Source organism: Gambusia affinis, linkage group LG08 (assembly GCF_019740435.1).
Source record: "Gambusia affinis linkage group LG08, SWU_Gaff_1.0, whole genome shotgun sequence".
NCBI classification, from domain to species: Eukaryota; Metazoa; Chordata; class Actinopteri; order Cyprinodontiformes; family Poeciliidae; genus Gambusia; species Gambusia affinis.
Genome location: NC_057875.1, coordinates 15,604,903 through 15,621,795, shown reverse-complemented (window position 1 = coordinate 15,621,795; position 16,893 = coordinate 15,604,903). Strand labels below are relative to the sequence as shown.

The following is a 16,893-nucleotide window of genomic DNA, read 5'->3' as shown; positions in this document are numbered from 1 at the left end:
TCCATCCATCCATCCATTTTCTGTTCACCCTTGTCCCTAATGGGGTCGGGAGGGTTGCTGGTGTCTATCTCCAGCTACGTTCCAAGCGAGAGGCGGGGTTCACCCTGGACAGGTCGCCAGTCTGTCGCAGGGCACATGCTGAAATGTCCATTGTAAATGAACAAAACTGGACTCTTAATTTTTTTGCACTTTTTTTTTTGTCTTTCTGTATGTTCACCTCTTTTTCTTAGTCTTGTCGTTTGTTGTAGTAACTGGATAAAATGTGAAAACACTCAAGAGCCACGAATACTTTGGCTTGGCACTCATATAATTGCAAAAGCACAATTGAAACGCAGATTCCACTTTCAAGCTAAACGAATAGCTTACATAAATTTAGCCTTCTCATCATTAGAAAAACAATTGTTAAACTCAATTGCATATTGATTTATTTTCATCTCAGCAACGATACATCCAGTTGACCTGTTTTCTGCTGCGCACTCCTTTAGTTGTTGCTCCTGGCTCCAAGCCAGCGCGCACACAGTAGTGAGTGCAGTCAGCCCCTGCACAGAGGGCCATATCATGGTAATTTTCTGCATGGCTGAGTGGTTCACAAGAAGCAATGAATAAAATCATACAAACATGCCTTTGTGTGTACACAAATGCTGAAGATAACTTTCTATTAAGTTAAAGATGCATGCAGAACATGGACCCACACTGGAACACGCATGCACACACACACACACACACACACACACACACACACACACACACGCCCACGCACGCATGTATGCACACACGTATGGGGTGACAGAGTGCACTGGCTGAGCTCAGATGAACCAACGGCAACCTGGGGAAGGAGGAATGCGTATGGCGATAGTCCAAGAGAGGCCGTCAGAATCCTCAGCAGGCAATCCCGGTTGTCTTAGAGAACAGAAGTGAGTGTGTGAGAGTCTGTGCATCTGCACAAGGAACTGGTAGGAGTAATAATGGTCTTACTGAATGTGTACATGTAACTTTCCAGAGAGCGCAAATAAATGTGTTGAAGTTCTTCGGTTTGTCCTTTCTTTTTTGTTAAACAAAATGCGCTTTAGTCGACTTGTGTCCGTTTTGCATATAGTAAAGTCTTTAACAGCTATTTGATACAGACAACCAGCCGTAGGCGCAGACCTTTAGCAAAGGCTGTTTTTACAGCCAGCAAAAAAAAGAAGAGTTCTGCAGCCTCCCTCAGCTGCATAGAGGCAGAACACTCACTGTACCACTGCTCATCCCAAAAATACAAAATGATGTCATGCGGATTCCAAAAGTGGACTGCAGTGACAGAAACAGGGTCATGTGTGCACTCTACTAATGCACAGCTGAAGGAGGAGGAAAAAAAAAAAAAAAAAAAGACAGACGAGCAAGGAGAGGAAGGATGCGAGTGAAGCACAGTTTAAAATATTCAACCCCCCTTCCATTAACTCATCATGTAGGGAAGAGAACACTGCCTGCACTGTATGTCTCAAGAGAAAGTGAGAGGAGATGGAGGCAGGAGGGTGTGGGGGTTGCGGGGTGGTAGCACTGTGGGATCAGACCTGTTTTATCCAGTAGCCCTTAAATCCAGCTCAGCATTTTCTCAGTGATGTCATCCAGCTTCCTCACCTCCTGCTTTCTCACTGCGGCCTTCCTGAGCTTTCCGCATCTTGCACGAAACAAGCTCGCTCTTCCTCTCCTCTGCAATTGCACAACGTGTGGTGCATAACAATATGGTGGTATTCTCCAAACAGAGATCAAATAGAAATCAGGAGCTGCGTGCACTTATTTTTAGTGTGATTGAAGTAGGAAGTGCATGGCACGCCTACTTGTCTTTCACAGACAAGAACGCACCATAAACAAACACGGACACAGAACGGGTCTGTTTTGGCGTCAACAGCTTTTCATGTGGCTTGAAAAGACGCGGGGATGACGAGGCATAAAAACCTCTTTTGACAATGTCAAAAAAATATTTCAGCGTACAACTCTGATTTGCAGAACATTGTGATATTTCACATCTGCAACTAAAAAGACTAAAAGTATAAAAGACAGTTTTTTCTCACTGTCTGAAGCTAAGGAGGACATGCTTTTAATGCTTAACATATAAACCATTTACTTATGGCAAGGCGATAAGTTCTACTTTATGGATTACATAAAGTAGAACTGTACATGTATATGTGGTCTAAATTCATTATTATTGTAGCTCCACAGACCCCTGCATTTTAGAACAACTCGCCTTGCTGCGTCTTTTTTAAATATTGATGAAACATTTCACGCCCTGCCCCACTCCAGTTCGCAGAGCTTTTGACTCCGCCCTGTTCGCCCATTTTTGTAGTTTCACAGCAGCAATACAATTGTCAGCAATAGAGAACTCAACACCAGAAGACTTGTCCATCCAACCTTACATCACAAAGCCAGAGTCTGGAGCCAGAGTCTGACCCAGAGCAGGAGAATGAAGACGATAAACCTGCAGAACCATCAATTCAAATTAATGCATCACAATGGTGTTATTGCAATATTCACAATCTGTTCAATTACATCCTCAACGAGGCAGATATAGCACACAGCGCTAACAGACACAGAAGGCACAATGACCAGGATCTTATCAACACACGAAATTCATGTCTAAAATAAGCTTTCCTGTTATTTTAGTATTATTTGGAGCTTACTGCTCTGTTGTGTACCTTGTTTCCACAGAGAGAAGGAACTGACCCTCAATCAAATGAGGTATTTCGGAAAATCCCTCTCGATATTGGCGGAGTTTGCCGAAGCACTTGTCCTTAAGTGCACCGTGCAAACAAACTTTCCCCGCTGATGTGGGTACATTCCCAAGAAAAAATAAATAAAATGTAATTTCAAGGAGTCTCTGATGTCAAGGAACAATGTAATAAATTGTAGAACCAGATTTCAAAATTTCTATTTACAGATGCTTCCATCCAATCAGAGCTGGAGTTAATTTCAAAAGAAGAAGCTATTAAAAGGAAGACACCAAAAGTCCTGCCCCTGTTATTGCACCTAAAGGTGGCTCCACCTTTTGGTTCAATAACACCAAAAGGTGGTGTTATTGCAGCTCTACGATTTGTTTTTCTCCAGGTGGGATGAATATACTCAAACTAGAAGTTCATACACTAGCCTACTACATACACTACATAATAAGACACATATTTATTTTAGGGCTGTTGTAAAGGAATATTTTAGTAATTGGGTAATCTCTTTATTATTCTTATGATTAATCAAGTAATCGGATAAAAAAAAAAAGATTAAATAAAACTTTGATAAATCTAACATAACAGCAGTGTTACTATCAGATATAAACATCAGTGCAATTTTTTCACATTTCCACTTCCCTAACAATAACTTTGTTAACAATAACTTTGTTAACAAAGTTAACAATAATCGAAATAATAGCTTACTTTCTAAATTAACCTGAAGAAACGTTGTACAAAAATCAGAAATTATATTCAATTTAATAATAGACAGGCTCACAAATACGCTTATAAAAAAATGTCTACACCCCAGCTTTTGGTTTATGACGTATTCATCTTCAGTCAATTTAATAGATTAACTCTCACCTTGTCCAGCCTTGTCGCTTGTGTCTATAGCGACGGGATTTGACACCTGTATTCGTCACACATAGAAACTCTACCAGCTCTGCCGCCCCTTTGTTGCGAACAGGAAGATATGACATTTATTTTCCGGTTAATCAGTAAAACTACGCATTTAAAGCACAGCCACCCCTAGTGTTCAGTCTATCCGCTCACCTGTATAAATAATCCCGCCAGCCCTAAAATAAATATGTGTCTTATTATGTAGTGTATGTAGTAGGCTAGTGTATGAACTTCTGGTTTGAGTATATTCATCCCACCTGGAGAAAAACAAATCGTAGAGTTGCAATAACACCACCTTTTGGTGTTATTGCACCAAAAGGTGGAGCCACCTTTTGGTGCAATAACAGGGGCAGGACTTTTGGTGTCTTCCTTAAAGTAGCTTTGAGGCAGATACATTTTCCTCAAGGAATTTTAACAATCGAGGTACTCGAATCATTCGAGGAATCGTTTCAGCCCTAATAGTATTTTTTTTTTTATCAGAATAAGGTTTTCCCGTTTTTGGTAAATTAATCTTACCAAAACGTTTTCTCAAGGCCCGGAAGTTAAAGCTTGGGCACCAATGTGCCTTCCTGATGAACAATGACTTGAAGCATACTGCCAAACTGGTCACAACGTGGTTTAAGGATAACAAGGTCAATGTTTTGGAGTGACCATCACAAAGCCCTGATCTCAATCCTATCAAAAACTTAAAAGCTGAAAAGGCACTTCAGCTTTTAAATTGAAAAGGCATGTGCGAGCAAGGCAGCCTACAAATGAGCCTCAGTTCCACCACTTCTATGAGGAGAAACGGGCAAAATAAATTCCTGCCTACTATCGTGAGAAGCTTGTGGAAGGATATCCAAGAGTTATATAGTTTAAGGGCAACAGTGCCAAATACTAATTAAGTGTACTTAAACTTTTTACTTTAAAGAAAGTAATATAAATTGCCACAAAAAGTCTCTTTCTCATTATTCTGGCATTTACCAAGTGGGAAATTTTTTTGATATTCTCACTGACCTAAAGCAGTAAACTTCATTGTGATTTCACTTCAATGTGAAAACAATGCATATATTGTATTTTTATATTGCGTATGTAAATTTCTGGTTTCATCTGTACTAAATGTTCACAATTTTTTTGATTTTTCTTTGCAATTCAAATATGAATCCTGCATCCTTTCCCTGCCCCACCAGACTGTTTGAGTTGGTCTGTCACGTACAATTCAAGCAAACTTGACTCATCTTTGTTTTTGTGTTATTTCACTCCTACATCAAATTGTTTTCCCATTCCATTTGTTGTACCCATTTAGTCAAGACATTAGATCATTAACAAAGTGTGTCTGAGAAAAACTGTAGTTGTTTTATTTTTTTTTAATCGCAAAGCAGTAAAATAATTTACGCAAAACACTACACAACCAAAACTCCTAACAGGCTTTAAAAAAGAAGTGATTTAATCAGGACTTTAATGAGAAACAATTGTGTTAGGTATGTGTTGCTGGTTTTAAGAGGAACAGGGTATCCCCAGCACAAAGATCAAGGGGACAACAGGGAAAGATTATGGTTTGGCAATCATCAGAACTTGATTATCCAACTATCATAAAGGGGTCTGTTCAGGCCAGGAGGTGTGAAAGAAAATGAATTTGGTTTCCCACCTTAGTTGGTTTTTCAGCTGTTTCTCACAGGTTCAAAACTAGGCAACAGACGAGATGGAGGAAGAGAGAGAAGGCAGAGAAAAAAGGAACAGACTAATGGTGAAACAAGAAGCTTGTTTTGTTCAAAATCTGATTGCTTTATAGTAACGGCGGAGGATGGTGGGGTTCCAGGCAGCAGACAATGGGCCAACAGGATCAATATTGACATTCTCCTTAGTGATAGATGAGTTAGCTGGATGAGGTCAGGGACCGGACCTTTCTGTTAGCCAGCCGACATTAGCGGTCATGGCTGGGGGACACTTACTGTAACTTTGGCCTCTAAGCACAATGGAGGGTCTGAGAGAGCCCAGAAGAGGTCTCCCCACCCTCTGCTTTATGGGCTTTATTACGGTAAGAGAACTCAGTCCTTCACTGGCCCGATTCAAAACACAGATCATTACTTTGTCAAAACAGCTACCAGACCACATTGGCACTTGCGAAGCCCAGCTTGCATTGCAAACAGCTTCTCGAAGTGCCAGTTTCTCGGCACGGCATCAGTGAGAGAGCAGGCAGCGTGCTTTTGGAAAGGTGACCGTTTAATAGTTCCTATGAAAACAACTTTAACATTTAAACACACACAGACAAACATCGAGTAAAGGCTTTATTTGTGGTCGGGGCAATAGTTGTTACCACAAAATATATTGATGCCACTGCAAACTGCACATATCTGCTTTCTGAAACAACATCCCATCTTTTGTTTACCAAATCCAGGAAATTAATCCAAGACAAACTCCAAGAAGAGGAAATGATGTGACTGTTCAGGCAGTTGGATCCAACCAGCTGGAAATATATATATATATGCTGCTTTCTCCTGGGGCTGAGGATCAAGTATGTCGCAGAAAGATAAAGACAAGAGAGACTACAGGGTTGACAGAGGGGAAAGAATACTTTGACAAAACAAAAACCGAAAAGAAACAAATGCGGCATACGTATGGGAAGAACATTAGGACGAGAAAGAAGAAGAGGTTATCTGAGGTGATGGACAATGTGTGTGGTGGGCTTGTTTCATTAAAGACGAAGCCTTGCTGCTCTCCTTCTCCAATTCCTCTTGTCTTTTGGTTCTTGGACTCCAGCCTCACAAACACACTGAACAGACGTCTGCCATATCCCACACACACACGCACACTTGCTCTTTTTCGCTCCACGCTCCTGTTTCAGCAGTGAAATAAAAGTGACATCACAGAGGTTGCATTTCAAATCAATACACGTTGCTCCAAGGGCCCCCTGGTTCAGAGTCCAAACCACTCGGTGACCCCTCCTCTCCTGGGGTCGAGTTTCTGTCTCTGCTTCTCGTCCTCCATGAACTTCTCCTGCATTTCTTCCATGGAACCCTCTTTCGGCGTCCGGTCCTTTTCTGGGAAGATGTCGGGGAAGGTGAATGTCTGGCCTTGTGCCTGGGAATAAAATAAGCTGTGAATGTTTTGCTTTTTTTAAAAAAAAAAACCACACACAAAAAAACTTAATAGCAACAGCTACACTTCAGTTTTCTACTGAATGTAAATTAATAAAACACGAACAAGAGAAATGAGATACCCATCTGGAACTCAGGACACTATTTCTGCCACTATATTCTTCTTCCAGTTACACAAATCCTCTCTTTATATCTGGCATTGAATGTCTCCAACTCTCTCCCACATTTAATCTCTCATCTCTCTCCATTTCTCTGGTCCTGATTTATTTAGAGGGAAAGGATGGTATCCATTATTTATTCCATACCAATCCGTCTCTGGCCATAGCTAATGCATTACTGGTCCAACTGTAGTCTGTGTCAGGGTGCTATAGAGTACAGTACACATACACGCAACAATGCTAAGTAAAAGATAAGAGGTCATACAGTGCAGGTATGAACACGCCTATTATATCACTCTCAGTTTCTTCCAAGCACACCTGGCAACAAAAGCTACACCGACACGTTTCATCAATTGCACTGGACTTCTAAAGATGCACACACCCATATGCATTTTTGTGACAAAAACAACAAAAACAAGCCCATATTAAAATGGTTAAAAACAACATTTTCCACATATTGTGACATTTATGAAGTATAATTCATCTGAGAAACAAACCGTTGGGAAGGGGATATAGAACATTTTTAAAAAAAGGTGCTATTGCCTGGTTGCAAAAGTGTGTGCACCCATTAAAGTAGTGCTTAACGAAGCTCCTTCTTGAGGTCATACCCGACATCAGCAATCTGGAATCTGAAGACGCTTGAATAATGTTCAGATGTAGGATTTTCATGAGATATCCATGCTTACATCTTTTAGCTAAATAGTTAGTCGAGAAGTTATAAAGGATAAAACTGATAATTATAATACAATGGTGCCTGTCAGCAGATGGGTATAAAAATGTCCGATTATGAAAATGCAATAATACAGTGACTTGATGTTTCTCCAAAACCATCTAAGGCAAATATCAAAAACTGAGATGAGGATAAGCTGCACAAACAGAAGGCTGTGCAGAATTATGCTGCTGGGTTATTGCACCTATTTTCAGTGATACTGAATGGAATAACTGCACATATGTAAAGAAAGCCTGCGACAGACTGGCGACCTGTCCAGGGTGAACCCCGCCTCTCGCCCAGAACCTTAGCTGGGGATAGGCACCAGCAACCCTCCCGACCCCATTAGGGACAAAGGGTGAATAGAAAATGGATGTATGGATGGATGGATGGATAGAAAGAAAGTTCTTGAATTTATGCATTACGGTCTTACCAGTCACAAAACAGGGGTTATTTAGACTTTTGAGAACAACTCCATAAAGTTTGCTTAAATCTTTTGTAGCACTTTTATATGACATTTTTATTTCATATAAACATGTCAACAATACTGTGTCAGTATTTCATGCAAAATGTTAATGCTCACCAAATACACCAAAGGGATTAAAGATCACAAACGACAGATTTTACACCAGCGGCTTCAGCTCAATGTCTGGATGCGAGTCATAAACTTTTCAACAACTTTAGAGTGGCCCACCACCAAAAAATTAAAATGCTTCAGTGAACAAATCTGTCAATCAACCGTTCAACTTGAATATATGAAATAGTTTTGCTTGGGTCAGTGTCAAAGAATGGTGTGGCTCTAATGTGAATGTTACTTTGTGTCCAACCCCCAAAATACTAAAAGAAACATGCATGTAATTACATGCAGCATGTTTTAATTCCTAACGTGGGAGACGCAGAGATGCAAGCTTTTGTTTACTCTAGAAATATTTAAAGCCCAGATCCCACTACATGCCCCTGGACAACGGCGTGGGTATTGTAGGTTGTAGAGTACAGTTGGAACAATTGCACAGTATCTGAACTGCATATGTATCTATATATGTTTAGTCGGGAGGCATCCAAGATTTATCTCTAGATATTTTGTGCAGTCATTTTTAACAACAAATTTGAAATTGTTCTTTTGAATTTGGGGAAATTGCGGAGTAAAAGAAATGACATCCATCATATGTTTTTGCACAGTCCCATAACCAAATTATATTTCTCTTTATAAATAGTTGTCAGACCAAAAACAGCCTGTAAATCTGAGTCGTTTCCGTCTCTGTATTCTACAGATCCACTAACAGTTTGGTTTGCGAGAGTGCTTATCTAGTAAAGCTCAAAGCAAAAAAAAAATTTTATGTAAAAATTTGCAAACTCTTTTTGCCAAGGAAATTAAAAGCATTTTGAAATTAGCAACATCTCCTCATTTAGCATATAAAAATCACAGCCAGCTTTAACCTCAGGCTGTCACAATAACGTGCTGATGCCAAACATGACATGCCCTTGAGAGTAAAGCATTTTGTAAACCATAAATGGTGGATAATTTAAGGCTGATTTATGGCATTCATGGAATGTTGACAAAAAAGTGAACCAAAACCAAATCTGTGACCCCAAAACTATGAACTTTGTATTTAGAATTTCAACAAAAAAAAAAACTTGTATACTTTATTTTCTTTGTTTATTTTAAAAAATTTTTTTTTTTTAAGTATTAGGGTTTTCAATGTTGTGTCCAGATTTTGTCTACACATTTAAATAAAAAATAAATAAATAAATAAATAAATAAATAAATAAATAAATAAAGCTACACAGATTTCGGTACCAATAGGGTAGCAGCTTTTGGTAGAGGCTGTGTGATGATGTGGGGAGGCATAATCAATGACTTGAAAACTAGTTAATCTCAATGCCAGGAGATAAGACTCGGCAATCCAATATCTTCACAGTCTGGGATCAAACTATATCCTCCAACATGTTAACAGTCCCCTCCGTCAGGAAGAGTTTAGCACAGACTACCTCCAGAATCTGGAATAGGGGGGAATGGAAAAGTCTCATAAGATCTCAGATCACATAATCATTTTAATCTGTGGTATCAACTTGCCATTTGTGCCAGAATGAAAAGCACAACTACATTTGTTAAATTGCAACAATCCCACCTCAGCATATTTGGACCAAACTGGTGACCAACATCAGTCCACTTCAACCGCAGACTGTTACAATGAGGAGGCGTTAACAGGGTGTTATGGGTGTGTGCAGGGTTTCTACTTAGGACCCTGGATAATAAATTAATAACTCAAAAATGTCAGGCACTCAAATGTATTCAAAATGAATAATGAAATCCGATAAACAGCAGAACCAGGCTCAGTAGCAAAAGAGTTGCTCACTCTGCTGCTCAGTATACAAGTACAGTCCCAATAGTCCCATTTATGGGATTCAAACAGTTGTTTCAAAGATACCTGTTTATTCATGGAAAGCAAATTAACCAGGTACAATGTTTTAGGTATCTGGGGAAAAAAGATGGACACCTGAAGGTCTTTTCAAATAATAACAATAACTGAGAATAAATGAGGATCTCTTCCTCCATCTTTGTGTGATTTTAAGGTTAGCAAAAAGATTTCATTCATGGTTTATCACTCACCTATAGAATCCATTTTTGCCTTCAATTATACATTTCAGTATAACTTTATCACTCACAAATAGAAACCAAACTCTCACATAGAGCAAATAAAGCAAATAACTGCTTCATCACAAATTTCAGTGTCCCATCTGTCAAAGCACATTGTGATCAGTGAAGGCAGCCTGAACCTTAGGATCCCTTCCTCCCATTGGGTCAGAGATACAGAGTCCTACTGGTCAGCAACGCAATACACACACACACACACATATATTAAAAAAAATAAAATAAAATTAAAAATCATTCTTTCCAATAGCATTAGAGGTATTTGTATAACCCATTTATGATTTTTATCATCTGTATACGTCATCTTTGGTGTCAAATATATTTTTCTATTTTAGAAGTTTTATTCAAAAGCTGTAATTTCCCCAAAGCAAATGCTCTTATTTTTGAAGTAAGTCTTATTTGAGTCTTGCTTTTTGAATCCAACTACAGAGATAAACTTTTTTTACAATGATATTATTTATTGAGATGCACCCTTATTTAGGCAGATACTAAACATGGATAAACCAGTAATACTATAGAAAGGTGTATGGTGTTAAAAGATGTGTCATCCTCCATTCTCTATAGTTAACCGTCTATTTTACTACAACAAAAGCTTTAAAAAAACCCCAGCAACCTTCTGATAAAAATCCACCCCTTTCTGCTTCTGTTTTGCAGCAACACTTGAAATTCAAGCTACAGGAGGTTTTCTCGTGAAAAAAGCCAAATTTGCAAACCCTGTTGTAAGAAAAAGAGCTTAGTCAAGCACAAGCAGAGAGCTGCCAAACACCACAGCAGCACCTGGAAACCAGCAGCATGGCCAAAGTCCTCTGTGTCTTTCTGCACACACTGCCATTGAGGAATCCCGAGTACAAACACTGAATCAGGCAAAGGCAAGTTTGCTGCAGGAGTTAAAAGGAGGACACCAAGAAGCAGAGGGAAATATTTTGATGGATGAAAGGAGAAGGCTGGGAGAAGAAGTAAGCAGAGGTGACATAAAAAAAAGGGTCTACCCCTGTGCTATAAACACCAGACCTGGAAACAAGTTGACCAATGAAGCATTGAACCAAACAAGACTTCTCCAAACTTGAACCAAACATTGTCGCATGACAACTCCCAGTTAACAACGCTGCCTTGGACGCCTTATGTATACACTCAGTGAAGATTAATACCGGCCTCAGAGAGTGCGATTCACAAGAACAACAAAGCCCTGAGAATGAAATCAACAAAGCGATGAGACTCATTAAACAAGTCTTATTATTGGCAGCAGACTACAGCCCGCGTGTGTGTATATCCAATGTCTGCTGGACAGATTTCCGCAGCCAGTATAAGTGCTGCCAGAGAGCATTCATATTTTTCTTTGAAATATGTACATCACACCACAGCAGAAGCAAATGCCCATGTCCTCTCCATCTCCATGAACTCATGTTTAAAACAATCTTTCCTGACTCCACCTCTCCCTGTGTATGTGCATGTCATATACAGTGTGTATGTTGATTGATTTATGGCGGGGACCTGCAAGGACTGGCCAAGAAGGACAAAAGCAGAGAAAGAAATTAAGTTATTATGAGCCTCCAAGGGATTTATTTTTGTTCCCTATACTTCCTACACAACAAATTGGGGAAGGGGATACTTTCACTGACTCTACCATGATCTTTGTGTTGCCACCAATGGAATCTCGTTGCTATCCAGGAACACAGGGAAGAGGCCTCAGACTGCTAGCTATATAAATATACTCCTCTTACGCACATGAGCAACCCATTACACCCACAGTTTCCCTCAACAGGGGAAAAGGAGGAGAAGTAGTGTAGAGCAATGGAATGGAATAAGGATTAAAGGAATAATGTACACTTTGTGTGTTCTTTATTTCTGCGAATATATACATAAGTCTTTAATAAGCCCAAATTTCAGGTCTTGTTTTGTTTCAGAAAGTGAGAATTTATTGTGTTTTTCTGCGCTGCATCACATTTAGGGACCACAGTCACACTTTTAACCTGTTAATTGACAACAGCTGCCAAAATGAGTAAACAATTGGTGCCTCATTGTTTTCTTAGCAGTTACATTCAGCAGACGTTACAACTGACTTGCTTGTGGTTAGGACAAACATCTGAGGCAGAACTACTTCAGACAAATGTTTCCAAATAACAAGAAACGGTTTTCATGATCATTAGTCTGATTTGGGCACACTGTGAGGCAAAAGCAGTCATATATGTGCTAGGGGTTGAACCAATTAGTCGACTAGTCGACTCTCGGACGTCTCGCGAGTTTTTACATTTCATGTCGACTAGTCGCAGTCATGTGATTGCCGTGGTGACAGCCTGTGCTGATCTGACAGCACAGTATAAGCCACAAGACACAAGAAAAATAAGTTAATACATTAGTTTAAATGATATGTAGATGGATGCATATTTGTGGTTTTACAGTGTTTTTAAAAGGAGATGGAGTTGCAGCTGCAGTCGACTACAAAACACGAGCCGTCTAAAACTCGCCCCCTTCCCGCTATGGATGTCACTTAGCCGGCTCGCGAGTGTCTTTGTCACGATCTAACTAATACATTATGATGTTATGTTGCTGATTAAATAAAGATCTGTGGTAATGCCATCTAAAAGATGTGCGTTTCCTTTTGAATGTTGGTTTCCCAGCAACTTATTATTTATCATAAACTATCCCGATGTTTTGTTGTTTCACTTGTTGCTGTTTTGTGTAAATGCCGTATTTTTCCGTGAAAACGGGTAATAAAGCCTGTACGTTACTCCAAAGCTTTGCGTCTTGCGTTGCTATGACGTCACAACGACTAGTCAACTCGACATCGACTCGACTTTTATCATGTTGACGTTGACTAGAAAATATCTTAAATCGTTCAATCTGCTGAGTCAGCAGAGCTTCCTGCCGCGCATCGGGCGGAGGAGAAGCAGGTGGTTTCGTTGAATTCAGCTGTAACCAAACGGGATCCGTTCATAACAAGTTTGGCTTGTGATGTTCCAAAAGCACCATGTAGTCAGTGTGATAATTTGACTCCTATAGTAACTATCCAGAGATCATCAGCATCAGCCGGTGTTTAGAAAAAAAAGTCAGACCCGACTTTGTGCAACAAACTTTTCCCCGCTGCTCACGAAGAATGATCTGTTTATTGCTCTTTTAATTCTCCATAATAGACTTAGTAAAAGCAGGAGAAGGGGAGAGTGTGTGTGTGTGTGTGTGGGGGGGGGGGGAGTCAATATTTGGCGTGAAAATAGCTAATAAAGCCTCCGAGTAGTTGTGAAGGGTTTTTGCGCTTACGTCACTATGACGTCACCGCGACTAGTCGACATCGACTCGACTATTATCATGATGTAGTCGACCTTAAAAAATATGTAGTCGTTCAACCCCTAAATATGTGCATGACTTGAGTAATCATGCTGGGATCTTCAGGAGAAAATAGTTAAAGAAAAGGTAAGACACCAGGTACTGCCTAGATCACATGGCAAGATTTTACAGCTAGCGGCCAATTTTCAAAACCCGAGAGACCACACACATGACGATTAAGTATCTAAGGAATAACGGGTTTGGTCATACAATGTGTGGTGTTGAGCTTCATGACAGGAACAACACACCACACGCACACACACACACACAAAATCACTCACCAACATTCAGATGTCAAGACGTGAAATCTCAGTAAACCTCTCAAGACCAAATGTGAATTCAGAGCAAACAAACTGGGCTGAGAAGCAATGGTGATAGTTTGTGGACTTTCTGGTGCACCATGGCAATTTTTTTTTATATCTTCTGTATTTTAGATTCCCCTCCGTGTTTACACTCCACATCTCAATTACCCACTCCAAATGATGTTTACAGTTTGAAATGCAGATCTGAGGACAGCCTGGAAATCAGAGTTTTACCCAAGCTGGAATCAAACACACAATCCAACAAGAAATATTTGCTTTATTATAACTTATTAAGTTATCAAGAAATATCTTTACGCAAGGGCTGTCCAAAGTGATGCTTGGTGGCATTTGTAGCCCTTGAAATAATTTTGTGTGGCCCCGGCCGCAGTTCAAGTTCACGGTGAAAATTTGTTCCTCCAGTCAACTAGAGCTGATGCAGATGGACAACGTCTGGAGATCAGGGTGAGACTTTCAGTGACAAATATGGCTCTTCTTAAATGAACAAAGTATAAAACAGAAAAAAAAAATAAATTGCTCGCCATGTTTTTGTGCTTCACTAGAGTTTTAAGTAGAATAACATACAGAGACTTTTAGTCAAAAAGAGTCTTGGGGACTCATTATTTAACTGGGCTAACTATAGCAGGGGGTTTTGAAAAAAGCTCTTGTTGGTGATGGACGTAATCTTAAAACACTTTTTAGGCCAACAAAATTAGGTGAAAATGCAAGAATTAACAATAAAATTATTGTATGGTTTTATTTAAAAAATAAATAAAGAAATAGCTGCTTTAGGCCATTCATCAAATATTAAACTCAGCAGAATAATATATATATATTTTTTAAAAATTAAGAATTTGTCTGTGCTGCTTCCAAAACATTTCTCATGTCCAACACAAAGCCATATTAAAATCTTGTTTCTCATCTTTTATTCATTATATAGCCGACCCAAAATATGAAAGTTTCATATAATTTTCTCTTTTTATATAGAAAACCGCTTTACATGGACTAGTGTTGAAAATGTGCATGTTTGCGAGAAAGCTCAAATACAATGCATCTTGTTTACATTCGTGTTTGTTTCGTCCATGTTAAATAAATACATTAAAATCAATTAAGTTCTTTCAAATGCCTTGGAAACTTTGACCATACATGATTATTTTTTCTTCAATGACAACTATAATCAATTCCTCCTCTTAAACCCATATAGCATTATCTAAAAAAAAAAGAAGATTTAAAAACCTAATGACTAACAAAGAGCAGGATAACACAAACAGTCTGATGATTACAGAGAATTCCTACAACAAGGCTTCTGGGTGGACCACACATTCAGTCTCCCTTTATCTCATAGACACAATATTAGAGTGGTGCCTCCTTTAGTGCTCTGATAAAAACAAGGAAAAGGAAACTGAGAAACCTGAATGGAAAACAGACTGCAGGGGTAAAGAATGTCAGTATCAAAAAGGCAAACAGAGCAACTTTCTTCCTTTGCAGGGACAGACTGTCAAAGAAAAACTCTCTCCAACTTAAAATGTGTTTAAACTTCCTTCGGAAACCTAAACTGGTATTAAAGAGTCAAACGTCCAACTCTTTGTATGAAGAAGACTTTGAGAAAAATAATGCATGAGAGCATGAGCATGAGAGCGGGAGAAAAGTAAAACCATCAGTCTGTAAAAGTATGTGGCAGTGAGAGTAGACCACTAACCAAGAGCATCCTGCTACGAGTTCACTCAGGGTCATGAACCCGGCGCTCCTGCCAATTACAGAGAAATGTCCACATCCCGCCAGTGGTCAAATAACTTAGTGGGCTTTGGCTCACAGCAGTGTATGTTTGTGCATGCCTCTGTGTCATTCATATTAATGGTGACATATGGTTCACATGATGATGACATAACAATGTTTTGGATGCTGTCTGAACACTGGTTGTTTAAATTCATACATTTGAGAATTAGCTGACCGTGGAGTTTGCATGATACATACTTGATTGTGGTCATAAAGTGCTAGTGTTGCACTCATTTGAGCTATCACCAAACTAATTCAATTCAATACAAGCTGTAAGGTGCGTTTCTGTTAAGTAGGAGACTGCATTCTGGCTAGCTAGACACGATTGTGTCACTCTAGAATGATCTGAACATTTACAATGTAATAAACACTCTTCTAACTTAAATATTATTCTTTAATTAACTCAGAAATAACTAAGAAGCAGAAATACCCGTTTTTCAATTTTCAAACAAAAGTAGTAAATTGGCAGCAATTTTTGTGAAAATGTCCCATAAAACTATTATATTTTTCACTCAATGTTATAATAATACAAGAATATTACGCAGGCCTTCGCCTGCTTAGCATGGAAAAATGCATTAGTTATAATAATATAAAAATATTAGATAAGTGTTTGTTAGGACTGGATGACTAGTAGGTGTGTAGCAAGATCTTGCGATTTTTACTTTAAAGGTTTTTTTTGGCACCAGTGGCCTTTATTTTGATAGTAAATTGACAGGAAAGTGGGTAATGAGAGAAGGGGGAAGACATGCGGCAAAGGTCGGGAATCGAACCTGCGATGGCCGCGTCAAGGACGAAGGCCTCCATAATTGGGTTGTGCTTTATCCCCTGCGCCACCACCGCACCCCAAATCTTGTGATATTAAAACACCACAATGTTTCCAACTAAGATGACTCATGAGCACCAGCCAGCTGCGGTCAGCATGGCTCCACCTCATGAAGCTGGAATAGAAGATGCCCCCAACAACACTTCAGTCATTTGTTAAGCAGAGCTTTGGGTTTCCAGTGGGAGCTATATATGCAACAGAGGAACAAACAAGACACCAGAAACGTGTTCGCACGACCAAGTTGTTCATATGCTGAAAGAGGCAGAAAACGTTTCTATAACAACCAAATGAGGGTACGTTGAGCAGCATAACAATCACAGTACACTCTTATCAAAACTATGAAATGTTGTACTGCACACCATGCATAGTTAAAACACTGTCGAAGGTCTGAAGAGATAAAAAGAAATCATGAAAATCAGTTACTTGAGTTTGCGGCAAAATCCATAAAAACACGCAATAAAGGCTTTTTTGAAGAATAAAT

At 39.3% G+C, this 16,893-nt stretch overlaps 1 protein-coding gene across 1 annotated transcript in view; it reads right to left on the bottom strand.

Moving 5' to 3' along the window:
- Positions 1-5,850: 5,850 nt before the first annotated feature.
- The window catches only part of mrpl23 (mitochondrial ribosomal protein L23), a 41,885-nt gene continuing 30,842 nt past the window's right edge, over positions 5,851-16,893 (bottom strand). Inside the window, exon 5 of the mRNA XM_044124693.1 lies at positions 5,851-6,656. Within this exon, the coding sequence (XP_043980628.1) occupies positions 6,492-6,656 (165 nt within the window). The 3' untranslated portion in view covers positions 5,851-6,491. The remainder of the gene's footprint in view (positions 6,657-16,893) is intronic.